We start from the raw sequence: 22,449 nt of genomic DNA on the forward strand, positions 1-22,449 counted from the left end.
TATGAAAACTCATCTTCATTGTAGAAATGATCACAAAGTTTATCCAGAACTCAGATTGGAAAGCGTGGGCTTTCTTGAGGGATCGTGTTCTAATAAATATATAAGACAAATTCTTAATTCACAAAACCAACTTACACCGAGAGGAAGGTTTTTCTGGAACATGCTTATTCCTGACATTGTTTGGAAAAATCCATGGTTAAGGCCTTACAAATACTGTATACCAAACAAAGTAAAGGAAGTGCACTTCAAAATTTTACATAAGATATATCCATGTAATTCTATGATGTCCAATTGATGATATATGCATTTTCTGTGAAAAAGAAGATTAGAATCTGTCTCACTTGTTCTTTGAATGTAAATTTGTGTTAGAATTTATGGAAAACCTTGCAAAATACTTATTTACCATTATGATCACTGCCTATGTTTTTGACATGAAAGATATAATATGTTACTATTGCAATGATAACAAGACCACTGAAATGATTGTTATTTTTTAAATTATTTTTGCCAAATACTTTATACACAAACAAAAATTCCAAAATTCTATACCAAAATTACAAATTTTTCTGATTGAATTAAATTATCTTATTAAAACATTAACCCTAGTGAATAACAACAAGAATAACATATTCCTGAATCATTATAATAAGATATTTTCAGAGTTAATACAATTGCACTAAAAATGTTTATTTTTTTTATTATTTTAATAGATGTTTTGTATGTTTGAGTATTTTCTTGTTTGATGTATGTTTAATGTAGCAATGTAAGTTGATTTTTGTATTATGAATAAAACATATATTTTACACAAAATAATATAAAAGATGCTGGTAAAGTTGTCTCTGCGCGCCTACAGTGCTGGTCATAAAAAAAGCTAGCTAGCTCATGGATGCAAACAATGTTCTTCCCCAAAAACATAGCAAAACGAAATAATCTGTTTTCTGTAGCTATAGTAGCTAGCTAACTATATAGCTAGGTGTCATCATCTAAAATAACCCTAATTTATAAGACAGTCCTTATTTGATTAATGGTGGTCGGGCCCATCTATGTGAAGCTAGCCACAATAAGAATTAGCCACAATAGTGGATTTTGCGGTTAGCCTTCAAAATAAATGTATGTCATTGACAGTGATGCAAATTAATACAAATAGTAGAATTATGCCATAATTGAATATATGATGCCAAAAGAGGTTGGAATGCTATTATATAAAATCAACAAAAGACAATAATTTGTTAATTTGACAAAAATCTGTTAAAATCACACTGGATGGATTATACTTTAGAATTGCATTGGGGGCATACTAAACCAAGGTGGCTTAGCAGTGGGGATGTCTGTTTTGATTGTCTTGTCTCGTCCCTTGTATATATCAGTTTTCTTCATATATATTTCATATATATTTGTATAATTATTTTTACATTTGCACACACTGTAAATAACTTTTTCTATTTTTCTTTCTTTTGTGTTATTGACTGTGCGTTTGTTTATGTGTAACTCTCTGTTGTTGTTTTTGTCGCACTGCTTTGCTTCATCTTGGCCAGGTCGCAGTTGTAAATGAGAACTTGTTCTCAACTGGCATACCCGGTTAAATAAAAGTGAATTAAAACTTAAAATATATACTTATTTCACAGTACAGCTTTACCTATAGATTGTGGATCAATGACATGGGGTCTCAGTCTACTCAGGACACCCAGAGAACATTATTGTCGTACTGTAGCTCTTATTGCTGGACTCTGAAACAACTGAACTGAGACACATTTATTGTCAACCTATGTGTATTGAACACTATTCCAGAGGAAAAACAATACTGTGTGGATGTTTTGGAGTCTGATAACTCTGAGGAGGACGTTGTGAAAAAATATATTGGGTATTGAGTAGACTGATACCCTATTTCATTGATCCCCAATCCTTAGGTAAAGCTGTACAGTACAATATGAATGTCAATACACACAATAGGCTGACTTGGGTGGCGATTTCACACAGTCACAGTCCCGCAATAAGAGCTACGACGCTAATATTTGAGTAAACTCTTCACAGTCGTGTTCTGTGGGTGTCACCGAGTAGACTGATACCCCATTTCATTGCTTCACATTCCAACCTTGTTTAATAACATGGTAATATGGCATGATTCCACCAGTTGTTACCTTCTGCATCACTTTCAAAGAGGAACTTTTATTTTGAAGTCAAATCGCAAATTCCACTATTATGCCTACTCCTTATTGTGGCTAGCTTCACAACACATAACCCGGTCTGGTCGAGCCTCATGAAGCTAGCTGGCAATATATAACGTTTACTTTGGGCACCAGGGTTTAGGAGCTGGCTAGCTATTTCTTGTCATGAACTGAAGTTCAATTTCAACGGGCGAACAACATGTGGCTCTTGCTAGGGACTAAGCTAAAGCTAGCTGCTAGCCCAGAAGTTGCGGTCCAACACAACATTCTACAATTAAACTGTTTTATTTGACATGTCAAATTAAAAGCTTATTCAATGTGTCAAATAGTGTTATTTGATGTGTATCTTTTTTGACACGGAAATACCCAAACGGCGTTCCATACTGTGGTACCTTGATTATCTACATACCATTTTGATTAACATAGTTGAACATGTGGAAGATAACACGAACTTGTAGCTTCCGTATGTGCTTTTACAGAAAAACTCTTACAATTTAGTTATTTTTTTGTGCATAAATCTTGAGACATTATTCAGAAAATAGGTTGAATTCATTCACGTCAAAATGTTTTCAGGGCTCAAGCAACAACAAAAAAAGTATAGCAATAGAAAATAATTGAAATTGAAATAAAAGAGCAAAATCAAGCCAAAACCAAACGCTAAAATAAAGTAGAAGTTTATCACAAGCAGAGGATCAATGGGGATTCGGGGAGATGATGTCATATTCAGGAGACACGTCTGCCTTGTCCAATGAGATGTAGGTACTATCTTCTTCTTTAGCTCTCTTCTGTCCACCCTTTTTGCTATTTAAGTCACAAAAACATTGTTCTCTGAGATGATTTTAGGGTCAATTTGTGCAGAACTGAAAATAATAACATAAAGGAAACATCTACTGTACAATATGTTGCAACCTGTTATTTAAGATTAAGATCTCTTTAATGGGCAGTTGCACACAAGGTCCAACCTCTTTTAACCCAACCCCTGAAAGACACACATACATAAACCTGTTGGAGAGGTGGGTAGCGTTTCAAACTCAAGGGAGATAGATAGCCCTCGGCCCCTAAACCCTCAGCCCCTGCGGCCATATTTGTCATCGGTCCAAATGATTAGCCAAGGGAAGTTTGCGAGTGTACAATTATGTTCACTTCGGAGCCTGAAACGCCCCATAACTCAAATCGCAATGATTGTACATCCGATAAGAAAAGTCAGCCAAAACTTAGAACCTCAACATCAATATGGAGTCAACATACAAGTGTAAGTAAAACTCATGTAAATAAGTTAGAAATTGTGCTACTAATGAACAAACACGTCTCATAAAAGTAATCATGTTTTTGTTTGGTTAGCTTTTGGAAATTGCAGAAATACATTTTTTTCCTTCTTCAGTAACTAGGCAGGCTAATGTAAGGTAGCTAATTAATTTGCTAGCTTAGTACAGTAGGTGTATATTAATGATTATATAGTTAATGTAAGTACACATGCAATCATAATTGACAGTTGTGCATATAAAGCACCCACAAGCTACCGGTGGCAGTGATCTTGGAATGAACGAGTGACGAATTTACGGGCTAGGGCGGTCCATTTAAACCTCTTGAGTGTAGGGGGCAGTATTTTGATGTTTGGATGAAAAACATACCCAAATGAAACTGCCTATTTCTCAGGCCAAGAATCTAGAATGTGTATATAATTGTCAGATTAGGATAGAAAACACTCTAAAGTTTCCAAAACCATCAAAATAATGTCTGTGAGTATAACAGAACTGATATTTCAGGCGAAAACCTGAGGAAAATCCAACCCGGAAGTGTTGTTTTTCCTGAAAGTTCTCTGTTCCATAGCTTGCCTTCGCTCCATTTAAAGGGATATCAACCAGATTCCCTTTCCCATGGCATCCCCATGGTGTGAACAGTTTTTAGAGATAGTTTTAGGCTTGGAAAATGAGCGAGAAAGATCACATCGCGTAAGGGGATGGCTGAGTGCCAGCAGCATGCGCAACAGCTTGGAGCAGCCATTTTCTCTCTCTCTCCTATTGAAGAAGCTACAGTCCCGGTTGATATATTATCGATTATATATTGTAAAAACAACCTGAAGATTGATTATAAAAAACGTTTGATATGTTTCTACGAACATTACGGATACTATTTGGAATTTTTGTCTGCGATGTCGTGACCGCTCGAGCCTGTGGATTTCTGAACATAGCGCGCCACCAAATGGAGGTATTTTGGATATAAAGATAATCTTTATGGAACAAAAGGAACATTTATTGTGTAACTGGGAGTCTCGTGAGTGCAAACATCCGAAGATCATCAAAGGTAAATGATTTCATTTATTGCTTTTCTGACTTTTGCGACCTTGGCTGCTAGCTGTTTGCAATATTTTGTCTACTGAGAGAGATGTCCTTACATAAAAGCTTGGTATGCTTTCGCCGAAAAGCTTTATTGAAAACTGACATGCCAGGTGGATTAACAACAAGCTAAGCTGTGTTTTGCTATATTGCACTTGTCATTTCATGAACATTTTATATTTTTAGTAATTTCATTTGAATTTGGAGCTCTGAAATTCAGCGGATGTTGACAAAAATGATTCCGCTAATGGGATGGGTGCATCATGAAGTTTTTAAGAATCATTCCTTCCTTCCTCGCCCCTTTCCCTGTAAGTGTAATTGGAGGGCTGAGGGGATAAGGCCTGTAGTCCGAACACTTAAAAGACAAATCCTATCCTCTCAGCCTTCAAATTAAGTGGACACTTCTAATGACGTATTATGACGTCTGACGAGTATACACTTGCAGGGAAAGGGGCGAGGGATGAAGGGATGATTTTTAAATGGACCACCCTTGGCCGGAAATTTGTCACTCGTTCGTCCCTCGATGATTGTGTTTTCAGCCACCGGTAGCTTGTGGGTGCTTTAATGTATATGCACTACAGTCAATTACGAGTGCATGTCTACTTATATTAAATATATCATTATTAATATACGCCTACTGTATGATAGCTAGCAAATTAATTAGCTATATAACGTTAGTCTGCTTAGCTGGAACTGTACGGGGGCTGTTGTTTTGGGGAGCTGTTGTTTTGTGGCGATTTTCAAGGGCACAACCGCAGGCAATAGAATCAAGGATTTGATACCAGCAACCCTCCGGTTGCTAGTTGACTTTCCACCAGACGTTTCCCATCGGACCAGGCATTAGAACTGGCAACTCTCCGCTAGGCGGTTAGAGAGGTTAGGCGTTCTCTAGTTGCAACTTTCAGTTAGCCAAACAGAGCTAAAACGTTTTCCTTGATTATAATTTACCCAGTGGTCTAGAGCACTTAAGTAAAAAAATACTTTAAAGTACTACTTAAGTACTTTTTGGGGGTAACTGTACTTTACTTTAGTGTTCATATTTTTGACGACTTTTACTTTTACTTCACTACATTCCTAAAGGAAATTATGTACTTTTACTCCATACATTTTCCCTGACCCCCAAAAGGACTAGTTACATTTTGAATGCTTAGCAGGACAGAAAATTGTCAAATTCGCACACTTATCAAGAGAACATCTCTGGTCATCCCTACTGTCACTGATCTGGCGGACTCACTAAAACACAAATGCTTTGTTTGTAAATTATGTCTGAATGTTGGAGTGTGACCCTGGCTATCCGTAAATAAAGAAAACAATACAATTGTGCGGCCTGGTTTGCTTAATATAATGAATTTAGATGTGTTTGTACTTTAAATATATATTTTTGAACCCTTTTTTGAGCTATCCAATTGGTAGTTACAGTCTTGTCTCATCGCTGCAACTCCAAGTACAGACTCAGGTGAAGGTCGAGAACCATGCATCCTCCAAAACATAACCCAAACAAGCTGCACTGCTTCTTGACACAATGCCAACTTAACCCGGAAGCCAGCCGCACCAATGTGTCAGAGGAAACACTGTACACCTGGCTACTGTGTCAGCGTGCACTGCACCTGGTCCACCAAAGGAATCACTAGTGCATGTTGGGACAAGGACATCCCTGCCGGCCAAACCCCTAACCCCTACGACGCTGGCCCAGTTGTGCGCCGCCCCATGGGTCTCCCGGTCACAGCCAGCTGTGCCAGAGCCTGCGCTTGAACGCAGAATCTCTAGTGGCACAACTAATACTGCGATGCAGTGCCTTAGACCACTGCGCCACTCGAGAGGGCTTTTACTTTTGACACTTAAGTATATTTAAAACCAAATACTTTTAGACTTTTACTCAAGTAGTACTTTACTTGAGTCATTTTCTATGAAGGTATCTTTACTTTTACTTAAGTATGAGATTTGGGTACATTTTCCAACGCTGAATTTACCTCGCTCAGACAGTCGTACCTTGCTTAACTTTTTGATTAAAAAAAAGCTCAGTATAACAATGATAAGCATTTTATGCCACCTGAATTTATGCCGTATGTCCTCATGTACGAAACAGTGGGATTGTAATGTTTTCTTACCATTTACAAGCGCTGGTCAGATAGACAAGGAGTGCCACATTAAGGCTGAGGGACAAGCCAACGATTATCCAGGGAAAGACTGCAACATCCCTCTTCTCTGACCCAGGGATATCTATGGGAAGTGATACAAATTCATTGGTACAAAAACACTTTGTTTAATTGATCCAACACTATTCTACTTTTTACTCTTTACCCCACTAGTTAGGTTTCCATCCAATTGGCGACAGATGTTCATGCAGAATCAAATGTGCAAACAAACTTGTTTCGGATATAATCAGTGTGTGATGACGCAGTCCAGACAAAATGTTGTTTTTCACTTAAGTTGTCATTTACCTAATAACTTTAGCGATAGTTTTGTCACAAACTGTTGCGGTAAATAGCAAATGTGCCTAATCTGATTTTGGCACAGGCATAAAGACTAACAGCTCACATATACAGTGCGGGAAGGCTGTGCTGGTTGGCTAGTCTACATGATGAAATTATCATGGATAGGAGCGAGAATATTTCTCTTCGTCAAAAGGCAGTCAAGCAACGATCATGTCATTAGAATAAGACCCTCGATATTTATTTCAAAGTAGAATCAGGATAACCGTGCACCACCCTGTGAAGTTCATCATTGATTTCATTTGTAGCCTAATAAACTGCATGGTTTCCTGAATCGTAGTGGAGGACCACACACCATATCATTGCTTCAGTCCAAGTTTATACTTCGATATTATGGTGGTTATTTTAATATTTGCGCATAAAGGCGTTTCCACTGCCATTTCTCGCATAGATATCCCACCATGTCGAACGAACAAATGATCTGTCTGCATTTATAAAATTGTATCGAATCTTCCTGTTTCCATCACAGATGTCATACTTTTTTTTAATCCGGTATGACTTTACTATCATAAAAATTGTGGATGGAAATGTGGTATCTGACATACACTACATTACCAGAAGTAAGTGGACACCTGCTCGTCAAACATCTCATTCCAAAATCATGGGCTTTAATATGGAGTTGGTCCCCCATTTGCTGCTATGATAGCCTCCACAACAGCCTGCACTTATGGGAAGGCTTTCCACTACATGTTGGAACATCTTCCACACCGATCTCAACAAATCATTTCTGTATGGACTTCACTTTGTGCACTGGGGCATGCTGAAACAGGAAAGGGCCTTTCTCCAAACTTGCAACAAAGTTGGAAGCACAGAATCGTCTAGAATGTCATTGTATGCTGTAGCGTTAAGATTTCCCTTCACTGGAACTAAAGGGCCTAGCCCGAACCATGAAACAATGTGCTTTATAAAGAGGTGATCATGAAACTATAGTTTTTTCAACTCTGCATAAACTGAGTATAAACAGCATATACTGAGTAGTCACCTATTTATTACAAACATTGTTGAAGAAAAGTTCAAAATTAACACATTGCCACATTATAATGAGATGAATGGTGAATTTTGCACTTGACACAACGTCTTTGTCGGTGTGATTTGAGCTGAATTTGAGCAGAAATGAATTGGTGATTCATCTTCACTCAAATTGTAAAATGTAACACTAGTCCTATACATACATAGAATGTTCAACTGAAGAACTTATGTGTCAGGCTCCCTTCAGCTTGGTGTAGTACGGGGAATTCCATCTCGGTCTGGCCAATTACATTTCTGCTGACACACTCCATGCTGCTGTTCTTGTATTCTGAGGCAGACATGGTGATGGTGCTGTTCACGGTTTGGGCACTCCTGGAGACGATGACACTGTAATTAATATAGACCCCTAACATTGGCCAAGCAATCACTGGTAAGGGAACCCCCTGACTGACACACACACAGGTCAGGACCTCTGCCTGGACCACACACACCGAGCCATTCAGGAACTTGGGACGGTCTAGGGAAGACAAATAAATACTTGTTTACCTAACAGAGACTTGAAGAGTAAGTACTGCAATGTATTTTGATAATGAGGTAATGCTCTGAAAGGTGAATGTACATTTTACTGTTAAAGTCACCGTTTTCTCCAGAGTAATGTTGGCCTTCTTGTAGATGCCCATACATGTGAGGTTGATGTTGTGATGTTCGGATTTAGGAGTGAAATACAACTTATTCACACTGAATGTATTTTCTGCTGTTGATGGCTCCATTATCCCAAAATACATGCCTAAGTTCTCTGTCCCTCTCCAGTCTATTCCAACAAAATCTTATTCTAGTCTTTGCGGGCAGAGGTCATTTAGTTTGAGTGAATATACTTTTGCAGGTCAGTGTGGCCCTCTCTCCCTCTGTGAGAGGGGGTGTCTCCACAGTGGGCTTCTTCTGGGTTAGAGCTAAACAGAATTTGGCAAAGTTTGATCACTTTGACCATTCATTTTTCAAGCATTTTAATTCCGATTATGCTGTGATGTGAAGAACACGATTATTATCATTTGGAGGTTCTGAATCAGTGACAAAATATGTTGGAATTGAACATGATTAGAATTCAGAGTGTGTAGGCTACATTTATTCTCACTTGGACACATAAGGTGATATTTTCATCAGGCAAAGACCAATACAGTAATACTCATTATAATCTGTAGTGTGATTTAAGAGAAGGAAAGTAGTATATTGTTGACATAGTTTCTTACGTACCAGACACTGAGACTCGTACCCTCTCAGGAAAGACATACATTTGATCACCTCCCCATGTTAACTTGAATCTATACTCGCTTTCTCCTTCTTGTTGGTCTTCGAGGAAAAAGCTGCAAGACCTTTCAGGACCTCTCAGGGACTGCCAAACAACACCGCACACCTCTGCATCTTTTTCAAATACAGGCGTAAGTGCATCTCCTTTGAACCAGACTCTTCGTACGTATTCAGTAATGTTGCCTGGGTACGTGAATTTACATGATATAGGAATGCACCGTCCAGCCTCTACTGTAACGTCTTGGGTCACTGTGATGGAGAAGTTTGTACCTGTCTCACGAGGCTCTAAAAATGTCCAGTATAGTAATACATTTAACAATTGACTCGCCAAAGCTTACAAAGAGAGTAATCTTAATCCAAAACATGTTACTATACTCTTTTGTCAAGTATAGAGCATTATACTGTACCTATGCACTGACTACAACTTGCTGTTATGACCCAGCAGATAGCCACGGTGCAGATCTCAACCAGCATCTTCTTTTATCACAAGACATAAGAAATCAGGATTTATGAGATACAAATCTATGCTGTAATAGAGAGTATACAATTTATTTCCCTCAACAGCTAACCAAATGCACAAATGATTCATCACTTCATAATATGCTGACTTAATGACTTGTTTATATTGTTATAAATCAACTTACCACTCCCTACTGTGTACCAGCCCTCTGTCTGTCTCACTTAGCTCTCTTTGTTCGGTGGAGATATCTAAATATTTTCTGTCATTTCTGGCTGCGGGAAATGTAAAAATATCTGTAGAGGCCAGAGTCGAGTCAGTATCTATCTTTAGTTCCCCCTTTTCACAACCTAATTTTGTGTTGAAACAATATAAACTGTTGCACAGTACAACACTGTGTTAATGTCAGTACAATTCGAAACAGTTGTAGAATATACTAAAGTCAGCATAGTAACCTAAAATATTGCATTAACATTCAGGGCCTTGGTATACTTGTTTGTTTAGTCTTTGAACTAATGCATGAGGGCAGTTCATATTTCAGATGAAAATAACTGCATATGGTTCACATTGGTCAGTTTTATCCTGGGAATGCATTTTTAGTGCATCTCAATGTATTACAAAAACAACCAAATTCAAACCAAAAGTCATTGGTAGACCATATACAACTATACTTTATGCTGCTGGTTGATCTTTACTAATAGTTCACTAATATCTGACTCAACAGATATCTTTGGGCCCCATACACACTTAGGTTGTACAAATGATGTACGACGCATTTGACACCATGGTTGTGATAGCTGATATTTTGGTGATACAATAAAGAGTTCAAACAACCACTGCAGGCTTCCAACGCTTATGTAATTATATTTGTGCAGAAAACCCCCGTTTTATCACAACGATTGTGCCAAATGCATCAGTTGAGTATGTTTTACTTAGTTGTTAACACACTTTAGGTTTACCCTAAATTTCATTTAAATTCCATTCAGTTTGACTATGACTTACAATGGCTAGAATAACTCTACAAGGCTTTTAGTTTAGGTACCAACTGTGTGAGTATCTGTAGTTTGGTGCATACTGATGAGAGACTTTGGAAGGCATTTGCAGGAGTAGCCAACAGGTTGAGGCTCATGCCACCAGAATTGAGCCCAAATGAAGCCATATCTAGAATCCCTTATAAAAGTCACGATAGCAGGTATTGTAAAGACAGTTTGCTATACTGTCCCTGCTGCAGCATGAGGCCTGCTCAGGAGACCTGTACTTTACGCCCTTTTTCAACAGCAGAAACACATATATTTCAGGGAACATGGTGTAGAGTTTAAACGGAAGTATTTAGGAGAAGTTAAACCCCACCTAACAAATATAGCAAAACTTTAGCACTTTAACTCAGTCTCAAAGTGTGAAGAGGAACTAAACTAGGGCCCACAGAGTGTTGTAAGGGTTGGTCAAACTCTGTGAAGATGCACTAACATGTCTGGTTAAAATACAATAAAAATGTAATGGGAAACCGAGTTGAAGACCAAGAAGGCATAATGGCTTTTACGGTAATATTGTTTTTAGAGGAATTGCAGTAATGGTCAAATATTTTTTTTAACGTTTAAAAAATAATGCAACTGTGAAAGAGGAATCATCACTCTTCAAATGTGGTTCTGATATAAATGTATAAGTGAATGATTGTGGAAGAAAAACTATCTAATTTGCTGCTGATTTTGAATAAGCTATAAAATCATCACAAAATACACTATTTTTTCAAAAGTATGTCGAAACCCCTTCAAATTAGTGGATTCAGCTATTTCAGCCACACCTGTTTCTGACAAATGGAAAAATTGAACACACAGTCATGTTTGTCTATGTTTGTCTCCATAGACAAACATTGGCAGCAGAATGGCCTTACTGAAGAGCTGAGTGACTTTCAACGTGACACCATCATCGGGTGTCATATTTCCAACAAGTCAGTTCGTCAAATTTCTGCCCTGCTAGAGCTGCCATGTCAACTATACGTACTGTTATTGTGAAGCGGAAATGTCTAGGAGCAACAATGGCTCAGCCGCAAATTGGTAGGCGTGTAGCGCCTAATAATTGTCTGTCCTCAGATGCAACACTCACTACCGAGTTCCAAACTGCCTCTGGAAGCAGCGTCAGCACAAGAACTGTTCATCGGGAGCTTCATGAAATGGGTTTCCATGGCCAAGCAGCCGCACACAAGCCTAAAATCCCCATGCGCAATGCCAAGAGTCGGCTGGAGTGGCGTAAAGCTCGCCTCCATTGGACTCTGAAGCAGAGGAAACGCTTTATTTGGAGTGATGAATCATGCTTCACCATCTGGTAGTCCGATGGACATATCTGGGTTTGGCAGATGCCAGTAGAATGCTACCTTCCCCAATGCATTGTGCCTACTGTAAAGTTTGGTGGAGGACAAATAATGGCCTCGGGCTGTTTTCATGGTGCGGGCCATGCCCCTTAGCTCCAGTGAAGTGAAAGCTTAACGCTACAGCATTCAATGACATTCTAGATGATTCTGTGCATCCAACTTTGTGGAAACAGTTTGGGGACGGCCCAAACCGGTCATGCAGTGTATATTGAGTACAAACCAGTAGCCTCTAATGTTAATAATGAACGGAATACATAGTCAGTTGCGGAACTGAATGCATTCAACCAAAATCTGTCTTCTACATTAAACCCTATTTCGCAGATTTTTCCACTTTGGATGCTTGGTTAATCAAACTAGCAACTTTTCAGTTACTGTCTCAACGCTTTTAAACTGTAGGCTACCTGTCGCTCATGATAAATGCATTCAGCATGCTTGTGAGTTAATGAAGAATATGTCAGCGAATGTGTTTTTAACTCATATAAAGGTAAGTACCCTTTTCTCAGCAGATCTTGCGTATTGGGGAAATGACTTCATCCATCAGACCACAGAGGGGTTTAAAAAAAGATAGAGGATATTGCAAGTGTATCTCTATCCAATGCAAGGCATTTGAAATATTATTCACATGTACTTGTTACAAACAGCCAATCTTTAAATATGTACACATTTTCTTGTATAAATCTTTCTTATGGTAAATAAAACTGCATGTAAATACAAAAGGCATGGGTATTGCAGTGTGTGTTGGGATTGCAGTCTGTGGCTCAGTTGTTTGAGTACGGTGCTTGCAAAGCCTGGGTTGTGGGTTTGATTCCTACGGCGGACCAATACAGGAAAAAGTACAAAAATGCATTGACTCACTACTGTAAGTTTCTCTGGTTAAGAATGTCTGCTTAATGACTTAAATGTCAACCAAGTTGGTTTGATGGGTTGGTTGATTATGGTCTATATACAGTATGGCTGGGCGGTATACAGTATAGAGGGACTTCCTGGATTGCAGCACCAAGTTAGAGAGAGTAACAGAATGGGGACATGAAGTGACAGTTCACACCCATCAGAGAGACACAGGGCTCCTGATCAACAGGAGGAGAGAGCACACAGAGAGGTAATGTGCTGATTCAGTCTAACTTTCTGCATGGATCGAAAGACAAGCTATTCAACCATTATATATTTTTGTTTTGTTACATTGAATGACTGTTAAAACTTGATTATGACTACTTAATGTAATGGTAATTTTCTATGAATCATTTAGGGCATTACATCACATTGCTTCATAAGGCTTTATATAGAGTTGAAGTCGGAAGTTTACATACACCTTAGCCAAATACATTTAAACTCAGTTTTTCACAATTCCTGACATTTAATCATAGTAAATATTCCCTGTCTTAAGTCAGTTAGGATCACCACTTTATTTTAAGAATGTGAAATATCAGAATAATAGCAGAGAGAATGATTTATTTTGGCTTTTATTTCTTTCATCACATTCCCAGTGGGTCAGAAGTTTACATACACTGAATTAGTATTTGGTAGCATGGCCTTTAAATGGTTTAACTTGGGTCAAACATTTTGGGTAGCCTTCCACAAGCTTCCCACAATAAGTTGGGTGAATTTTGGCCCATTTCTCCTGACTGAGCTGATGTAACTGAGTCAGGTTTGAAGGCCTCCATGCTCGCACATGCTTTTTCAGTTCTGCCCACACATTTTCAATAGGATTGAGGTCAGGGGTTTGTGATGGTCACTCCAATACATTGACTTTGTTGTCCTTAAGCCATTTTGCCACAACGTTGGAAGTATGCTTGGGGTCATTGTTCGTTTAGAAGCCCTGTTTGCGACCAAGCTTTAACTTCCTGACTGATGTCTTGAGATGTTGCTTCAACATAACCACATAATTTTCCTACCTCATGATGCCATCTATTTTGTGAAGTGCACCAGTCCCTCCTGCAGCAAAGCACCCCCACAACATGATGCTGCCACCCCCGTGCTTCACGCTTGGGATGATGTTCTTCAGCTTGCAAGCCTCCCCCTTTCCCTCCAAAGATAACGATGGTCATTATGGCCAAACAGTTCTATTTTTGTTTCATCAGACTAGAAGACATTTATCCAAAAGTACAATCTTTGTCCCCATGTGCAGTTGCAAACTGCAAATTTTTATGGCAGTTTTGGAGCAGTGGCTTCTTCCTTGGAGCAGCGGCAGCCTTTCAGGTTATGTCGATATAGGACTCGTTTTACTGTGGATATAGATACTTTTGTACCTGTTTCCTCCAGCATCTTCACAAGCTCATTTGCTGTGGTCCTGGGATTGATTTGCACTTTTTGCACCAAAGTACATTCATCTCTTGGAGACAAAACGTATATCCTTCCTGAGCGGTGTGACGGCTGCGTGGTCCCATGGTGTTTATACTATTGTTTGTACAGATGAAGGTGGTATCTTCAGGCGTTTGGAAATTGCTCACAAGGATGAACCAGACTTTTGGAGGTCTTGGCTGATTTCTTTTGATTTTCCCATGATGTCAAGCAAAGAGGCACTGAGTTTGAAGGTAGCCCTGAAAATACATCTACAGGTACACCTCCAATTGACTCAAATGATATCAATCAGCCTATCAGAAGCTTCTAAAGCCATGACATCATTTTCTGGACTTTTCCAAGCTGTTTAAAGGCCCAGTCAACTTAGTGTATGTAAGCGCTGCCCCGGTGGAATTGTGATACGGTAAAGCAAGTGAAATAATCTGTCTGTAAACAGTTGTTGGAAAGACTACTTGTGTCATGCACAAAGTAGATCTCCTAACCGACTTGCCAAAACTATAGTTTGTTAACAATACATTTGTGGAGTGGTTGAAAAACGAGTTTTAATGACTCCAACCTAAGTGTGTGTAAACTTCCGGCTTCAACTGTAGCTTATTCATAAAGATTTATAAATGCAGTTAAATATATTTTGGAGCAGTCATATAAGCTTATGTTGGGCATTATAATGTTTTATAGGGAGTCACTCATAAGGAGTTATAAATGTGCTTGGAATGCATTATGAAGAAGGTGCTCATAGGAACTGTGACCATACATTTTTCTTTGACATACTCTCTAGGCATTACAGCAAAATACCTCTTAGTTGAATAAACATGCTAAGACGGTTGTTATGAATGACACTGTAGCACTCATAAAGATGTAATGAAACGTTAATATCGGATGTGTATTGCTATATGTTGTTATTATCACAACACCATTTCATATTCTATTTCACACTTGTGCTCCAGACCAGAAGACACAGACAGAGACAGTGACAAGAAGAGAAAGAGGAAAGAGACCCCGGTACTGTGATTGATTCATCAAGGCAGTGGAAGCAGGATGTGGGTCCTCATCTCGGCAGCTCTACTTCTCTCTCTGACAGAGAGAGCCACATGCGGTAGTAAGGTCCCTTTTATCACAACTAATGTTAATGTGATAATCATTAGTAGATGTGGTAGGAGTAGTGGTATGGCAAATATCTCAGTAGACACTATCTCATAAAACATGTTTACGAACAAGTGAAGTAGTATCCAAGTGCTTTCTGTATTACTCATGACTGTATTCATTTCCCTCCATCAGAACTGGCAGCACCGCCAACAGCATCACCCTGGACCATCACCTTCAGTCCAGCAGAAATAACAGCAGAGAAGGGACTATGTGCTGTTATTTCATGTACTTTCACTCACTCTGATAACATCAAGCCTACCGCTGCAGTATGGTTCAAGTGCCCTGAAAGTGACAGATGTGATGAGGATAAAAACATAATTTTCCACTCTGAAACTCACTCTAAAGCTCAGAAGGGTTATAAACAGAGAGTATCTCTACTGGAGACTGATCTGACAAAGAAGAACTGTAGTGTGATCATCAACGACATCAGAAAGAATGATGCTGGAGAGTATCAATTCAGACTTCCAAGTTCATATACATACTCGAAGAAAGTGAGCATCACAGTGAGCGGTACTATGACTATTATTACCAGTTACAGTGACAACCTATTATTGTAGTTAATTGTATACAGTACAGACTTGCCAAGTTCCCCCTCAGGTCTCCCTTATTATAAAGTCCTATCATAAGAAGACATTACTGGGAAAACTCCCATTCAGAGTCATCACATGCATGCTGCTCTCCTACGGCTGATTGTGTCACTGCTGTACACAGATGTAAAACTCACTTCTGTGTTTGTATTTCCTGCCTCCAGCTCTGACCCAGAAGCCCTCAGTGTTGACTCCTCCTCTGACAGAGGGAGAACCAGCTACTCTGACCTGCATCGCCCCGGGGATGTGCTCTGGAACTCCTCCTAACATCACATGGACATGGAGAGGAACAGGAGACAACATCACTGAGCTCAGAGACAACACCACCATACAGGAGAGAGAGGACCTGACCACTGTGACGACAACCCACTTCTCAACGTTGACCTTTACCCCCTCAGCTGAACACCACAACATGATGGTTACGTGTCAAGTAACCTTCCAGAAAAAATATCAAATTGAAGAGACAGTAACTTTGAATGTGACATGTGAGTACCACCTATCCTACATTTGACATTAAACACCTTGTTCCAGAGAATCTTTGAAACCTAAGAATAACCTTGATAATAAGCAAATGATACAGTATGAAGGCTCCACCTGCAGTTACAGTGCCTTGCGAAAGTATTCGGCCCCCTTGAACTTTTGCCACATTTCAGGCTTCAAACATAAAGATATAAAACTGTATTTTTTTGTGAAGAATCAACAACAAGTGGGACACAATCATGAAGTGGAATGACATTTATTGGATATTTCAAACTTTTTTAACAAATCACAAACTGAAAAATTGGGCGTGCAAAATTATTCAGCCCCCTTAAGTTAATACTTTGTAGCGCCACCTTTTGCTGCGATTACAGCTGTAAGTCGCTTGGGGTATGTCTCTATCAGTTTTGCACATCGAGAGTGACATTTTTTCCCATTCCTCCTTGCAAAACAGCTCGAGCCAAGTGAGGTTGGATGGAGAGCATTTGAACAGCAGTTTTCAGTTCTTTCCACAGATTCTCGATTGGATTCAGGTCTGGACTTTGACTTGGCCATTCTAACACCTGGATATGTTTATTTTTGAACCATTCCATTGTAGATTTTGCTTTATGTTTTGGATCATTGTCTTGTTGGAAGACAAATCTCTGTCCCAGTCTCAGGTCTTTTGCAGACTCCATCAGGTTTTCTTCCAGAATGGTCCTGTATTTGGCTCCATCCATCTTCCCATCAATTTTAACCATCTTCCCTGTCCCTGCTGAAGAAAAGCAGGCCCAAACCATGATGCTGCCACCACCATGTTTGACAGTGGGGATGGTGTGTTCAGCTGTGTTGCTTTTACGCCAAACATAACGTTTTGCATTGTTGCCAAAAAGTTCAATTTTGGTTTCATCTGACCAGAGCACCTTCTTCCACATGTTTGGTGTGTCTCCCAGGTGGCTTGTGGCAAACTTTAAACGACAGTTTTTATGGATATCTTTAAGAAATGGCTTTCTTCTTGCCACTCTTCCATAAAGGCCAGATTTGTGCAATATACGACTTATTGTTGTCCTATGGACAGAGTCTCCCACCTCAGCTGTAGATCTCTGCAGTTCATCCAGAGTGATCACGGGCCTCTTGGCTGCATCTCTGATCAGTCTTCTCCTTGTATGAGCTGAAAGTTTAGAGGGACGGCCAGGTCTTGGTAGATTTGCAGTGGTCTGATACTCCTTCCATTTCAATATTATCGCTTGCACAGTGCTCCTTGGGATGTTTAAAGCTTGGGAAATCTTTTTGTATCCAAATCCGGCTTTAAACTTCTTCACAACAGTATCTCGGACCTGCCTGGTGTGTTCCTTGTTCTTCATGATGCCCTCTGCGCTTTTAACGGACCTCTGAGACTATCACAGTGCAGGTGCATTTATACGGAGACTTGATTACACACAGGTGGATTGTATTTATCATCATTAGTCATTTAGGTCAACATTGGATCATTCAGAGATCCTCACTGAACTTCTGGAGAGAGTTTGCTGCACTGAAAGTAAAGGGGCTGAATAATTTTGCACGCCCAATTTTTCAGTTTTTGATTTGTTAAAAAAGTTTGAAATATCCAATAAATGTCGTTCCACTTCATGATTGTGTCCCACTTGTTGTTGATTCTTCACAAAAAAATACAGTTTTATATCTTTATGTTTGAAGCCTGAAATGTGGCAAAAGGTCGCAAAGTTCAAGGGGGCCGAATACTTTCGCAAGGCACTGTATGTCATGGCTTTGACTTTTCCCCTTTTTAATCATGATCCATTGTTATTAGTCCCTCAACCAACATAGTCTGAATTTAGTGTATGTTTAAAAATACATCTGTACAATTAGAAACTCTTTGCACTTAAAGATGTGAAAGACCCCCAAATAACTGGAAATGAAATGGTGAAGGAGGATGGTACCCTGGATCTGACCTGCAGAGTTGACAGTTACCCTCCATCTGACATCACTTGGAGTAAGAACGGGACAAGTGCCCCACTTCAGAATTACACTGAAAATGCCACTCTCACCATCTCCAATGTGACAAGAGAACATGCTGGGGAGTATGTGTGTACAGTTCAACACCTCAACAGGACTATGACAGCTTCCACTGTTGTCACTGTGATGTGTAAGTACTAACTTGACTGTAATATACAAACTCATGTCATATTTTATGATCTGGAATTACTCTGGCATGTTTTTAGCATCAATCTATCACTGATATCTCTCTCTTCACTGTCTTTTTCCAGACCTTCCTGTGATTCTTCCTGGCTCTGGGTGTGTGGACCAGGCAGAGGTCATGACCTGTGTGTGTGTCAGTCAGGGGGTTCCCTCACCCCTCATAGTGTGGCCACTGCTGGAGCTCAACACAGAGAGGTGCAGCCCCACTACATCAGTTTTGGGTTCCTCAGTGAACAGCACCATCAGTCTGCCTGTTGGAAACCACAACAACACCACTGTGGAGTGTGTCAGCAGCAATGTGGTGGGTGTAGTGAGAGAGAAGCTGCAGGTCACACAAAATAAGAGCCAAGAAAAGCAAAGAGGTAAATATGTATGTCAAGTTACTTGGTTAGAGAGTCACAGCTTCCCATTCCCACCCAATGTTTGCAATATTGAGGATGTTCTGTACATTTAGACATTTCTTTACTACCACTCAATACAAGAAAACACGTGTATAACCGTCACCAGTCTTCTTTTTCGCTGCATTAAAGTACAGGTCACTCTTTATGTTGAGCTAGCACCTATTGCATTTATGCATTTATTCCAAGATCAGCATGCAGCTGTAGTGCTTCGAAGGCCCTGTGATAAGGTTAGCGATAAACTGAACTCCAAACTGAACAGAACTACACTCTCTTCTACCATTGTCTTAAATATCTTTAATGGTCTCGTTGTAAAAGCTAAAATGCCGTTGGGGACTACGAAGCACCTGTGTGCCAACCTTGGAGTAAACTGACGTGAGCAAAGATTATAGCATTGAGGATGTTCTGTACATTTAGGCTTAGGGAAATTAATATTTTCTTCCAGAGGATATGAAGGAATGTGAGCCACTTCTCATTCAGAGTTGTTGTTCTCTTTTTAGAGAAGGAATTGGAAGGCATTATAGCTTTGCTGTCGGACCTAAAACTGATTACTGCATTTGTGGTTGGTGCAGCCCTCTCAGCCACCATCTGTTGTATCTTCCTGTGTTTGAATGGGAAATGTGAAAGGTACATTCTATTACTGATGATCTATTACTGACTCCTGCTGATGTCACTATATAGCTGGCTGGCCACACACACACACACACATACAGTGTGCAGGTTATTTACAGTAGGAGATGGGCTTCTATCATCTATCTTCTATCATTCTATAAGGAGCTTTAATCTACCAGGTAGCTTGCTAGTCAGCTAGCAAATGTAAAACGGATTGCAGTGACAAGGGTTGACAGCTGTATGAGTTCACCATTTACACAACAACTTTTTGTAATTTTAATATAGTATATGTTTTAGTTTTATATTGGCTGGCTTCTCACAATAGCTGAATTTGCAGAGCTAGCGAGCACCAATTACATTTATGTGGTGTTTGCTATAATCTTTGCTCATGTCAGTTTACTCCAAGGTTGGAACACAGGTGCTTCGTAGTCCCCAACGACATTTTAGCTTTTACAACGAGACCATTAAAGATATTTAAGACAATGGTAGAAGAGAGTGTAGTTCTGTTCAGTTTGGAGTTCAGTTTATCGCTAACCTTATCACAGGGCCTTCGAAGCACTACAGCTGCATGCTGATCTTGGAATAAATGCATAAATGCAATAGGTGCTAGCTCAACATAAAGAGTGACCTGTACTTTAATGCAGCGAAAAAGATAACTGGTGACGGTTATACACGTGTTTTCTTGTATTGAGTGGTAGTAAAGAAGTGTCTAACATATCCTTTGTTTGACCTACTTACTGGAGGTCAGCCACCAACAACAGACCTGCATCATGTGCCACTGCTGGGTGGTCGCAATCTTTTGAAACTTAAAAACGCACTATTAATTGTCTATAATCAGCACAAGTGCTTTCATTGCGTATTATTAATATGATTGAAATTACATAGTTATGTTTACAGTGATATATTGGGAGGGAAAAATATTTCCCAGGGTGGGGGTGTTCCCCGTCCCCCCTGGGATTTCCACCTATGGTGTGGTTATTGCAATAGGTCTAGACTGCTCTAATGACACTCTTTCTCTCTTCATAAATTGTTGATCTTTCTGAAGGATGTGGGAATGCAGTTCTCCCCTGGACCATAGCTGGTATGTCTCTCAGTGTGACTGTAGCCCTTCTCATCTACCTGTCTACAAATGCTTACATACGGTAGGATCCTTTTCACTTATAGCACAATAGAGACAAAATGAGGATAGTTATACTTCTTATTTTCTGCCAATGTATTTCACATCTGGTTCATAGATGTATTTTTTTAACGTGTACAGGACACTTTATTTCTCAAAGTACCTATTATAAGCCCAGACACTGTCTGATAAGATGCTTACTATAGGCCTAGATTTACTTTCTCTGAGTGCTAGAAGTAACTTAACCCTACCACTTGGTTTTTATTGTGGTTCTTAAAGGATGCAAGGTAAGAATGTGAAACCAAAAGAAGAAGAGAGTGCCTACATCTCATTGGATAAAAAAAAATACACGTCTCAGGAAGAGTATGAGGTCATTGCCAGGCGTCCAAGATGATTGAGCACCCCCCCCCCCCCCCCCCCCCCCACTCCTAAGATTATGCTGAGAGTTTTCAGTAGACTGAGATCATTTTCATGTAAAATAATTCACACTTATCATCTTAGTAAAGTTTCTGATTTGTATGCATAAAATGAACAAGTTATTAAGCACAATTTTTTATAATAAAAATGATTATGTATTTCATGGAAAAGCACAAGTATTATACGTTTTTTTTAAATCACATACTTTTTAAATGTTTTACTTTAGAGAGACTATGTGAATCAAACATGGAGATATAGTGATTCTTTGCACTCTGCACTTTCATCCTGAAATTGTACATTTGCTCATTGCACTTTGTGCATTGCTGTAGATTCCTTCACCTGCCAATTCTCTGACTTCAATATATATATATATATATATATATATATATATATATATATATTTCCATTCCATATTGTGGTAAAAAAAATATGTGTGATGTAGTTACTGTAAACAATGAAGAGGTGGCATGAGATTAACTGTTAGTTAAGTAATGGAGAAACTGTATGAAATAATATATACTGTCGTGGCCAAAATATTGGCATCCTTGCACTTTTTTCCAAGTAACTCACAATTTTCCCTAAAAATAAGTTGAAATTGAATAAAGTATTTGGTCTCCACAGTTCTTTATTTCACTGTTAATATTACAGAACCTTTGTTTTTGATTCAGAACACAATATATTGATTTAAATCAGAAAATATTCAAATGGCAGTAACAAAATTATTGACACCCTCGACTTGATATTTGGTAGCACAGCCTTTGGTCAAAATAACTGCAATCAAGTGCTTCCTATAACCATCAATGAGCACCTCTGTACTGGCAGTTTAGCCCAATCCTCTTGTGCAAACTGCTCCAGTTCTCCCAGATTAGAAGGGTGCCCTCTCCTCACTGTTGTTTTCAGATCTCTCCACAAGTATTCAATGGGATTTAGATCTGGATTCATTGCTGGCCACTTCAGAACAGTCCAGCGTTTTGTCTTGAACCATTCCTGGGTGCTTTACCAAAAAGCTCTAATTTGGTCTCATCTGTTCACAGGACATTATCCCAGAAGGATTTTGGCATGTTCAGGTGTGTTTTGGCAAATTGCAGTCGGGCTCTCTTATGTCTTTCTCTCAGCAGTGGGGTCTTCCTGGG

The 22,449-nt window shown here is 39.3% G+C and overlaps 1 protein-coding gene and 1 long non-coding RNA gene across 12 annotated transcripts; one reads left to right on the top strand and one right to left on the bottom strand.

The window, feature by feature from the left end:
- Window positions 1-1,442: 1,442 nt before the first annotated feature.
- LOC149984533 (uncharacterized) lies at window positions 1,443-10,053 on the bottom strand. 5 transcript variants are annotated; one of them, XR_016494611.1, is made up of 6 exons: window positions 9,912-10,029; window positions 9,675-9,744; window positions 9,214-9,552; window positions 8,166-8,334; window positions 6,610-6,721; window positions 1,443-2,966 (listed from the first exon to the last, which is right to left on the bottom strand). It is a non-coding gene; the product is annotated as an uncharacterized LOC149984533 (long non-coding RNA). The 5 variants fall into 5 exon arrangements; XR_016494612.1 differs by having other exon boundaries at window positions 9,675-9,741; window positions 9,912-10,000; XR_016494615.1 differs by lacking the exon at window positions 9,214-9,552 and having other exon boundaries at window positions 9,675-9,741; window positions 9,912-10,053.
- On the top strand, window positions 8,309-21,486 carry LOC110516512 (sialic acid-binding Ig-like lectin 14). Of its 7 annotated transcripts, XM_090229227.1 has the most exons (9): window positions 8,389-8,526; window positions 9,317-9,398; window positions 15,335-15,486; window positions 15,666-16,043; window positions 16,285-16,605; window positions 18,462-18,719; window positions 18,841-19,134; window positions 20,828-20,924; window positions 21,179-21,486. In XM_090229227.1, the coding sequence occupies exons 3-9, from the start codon at window positions 15,426-15,428 to the stop codon at window positions 21,291-21,293; spliced, it is 1,524 nt and encodes a 507-aa protein (XP_090085353.1). In that variant the 5' UTR covers window positions 8,389-8,526; window positions 9,317-9,398; window positions 15,335-15,425; the 3' UTR covers window positions 21,294-21,486. The 7 variants fall into 7 exon arrangements, with proteins under 7 accessions (XP_090085352.1, XP_090085353.1, XP_090085357.1 ...); XM_090229226.1 differs by having other exon boundaries at window positions 8,309-9,398; XM_090229231.1 differs by lacking the exons at window positions 20,828-20,924; window positions 21,179-21,486 and adding an exon at window positions 19,671-19,843.
- Window positions 21,487-22,449: the final 963 nt, after the last annotated feature.

This window comes from Oncorhynchus mykiss, chromosome 3 (genome assembly GCF_057628025.1).
Source record: "Oncorhynchus mykiss isolate SJ-2025 chromosome 3, ASM5762802v1, whole genome shotgun sequence".
In the NCBI taxonomy this organism is placed as follows: domain Eukaryota; kingdom Metazoa; phylum Chordata; class Actinopteri; order Salmoniformes; family Salmonidae; genus Oncorhynchus; species Oncorhynchus mykiss.

Coding starts and splice junctions, on each gene's coding strand:
- LOC110516512 (XM_090229226.1), top strand. CDS start 15,426: ATGTGGGTCCTCATCTCGGCAGCTCTACTTCTCTCTCTGACAGAGAGA. Junction 15,487..15,665: donor AGAGAGAGCCACATGCGGTA/GTAAGGTCCCTT, acceptor TCCCTCCATCAG/AACTGGCAGCACCGCCAACA. Junction 20,925..21,178: donor TCTACAAATGCTTACATACG/GTAGGATCCTTT, acceptor TGGTTCTTAAAG/GATGCAAGGTAAGAATGTGA.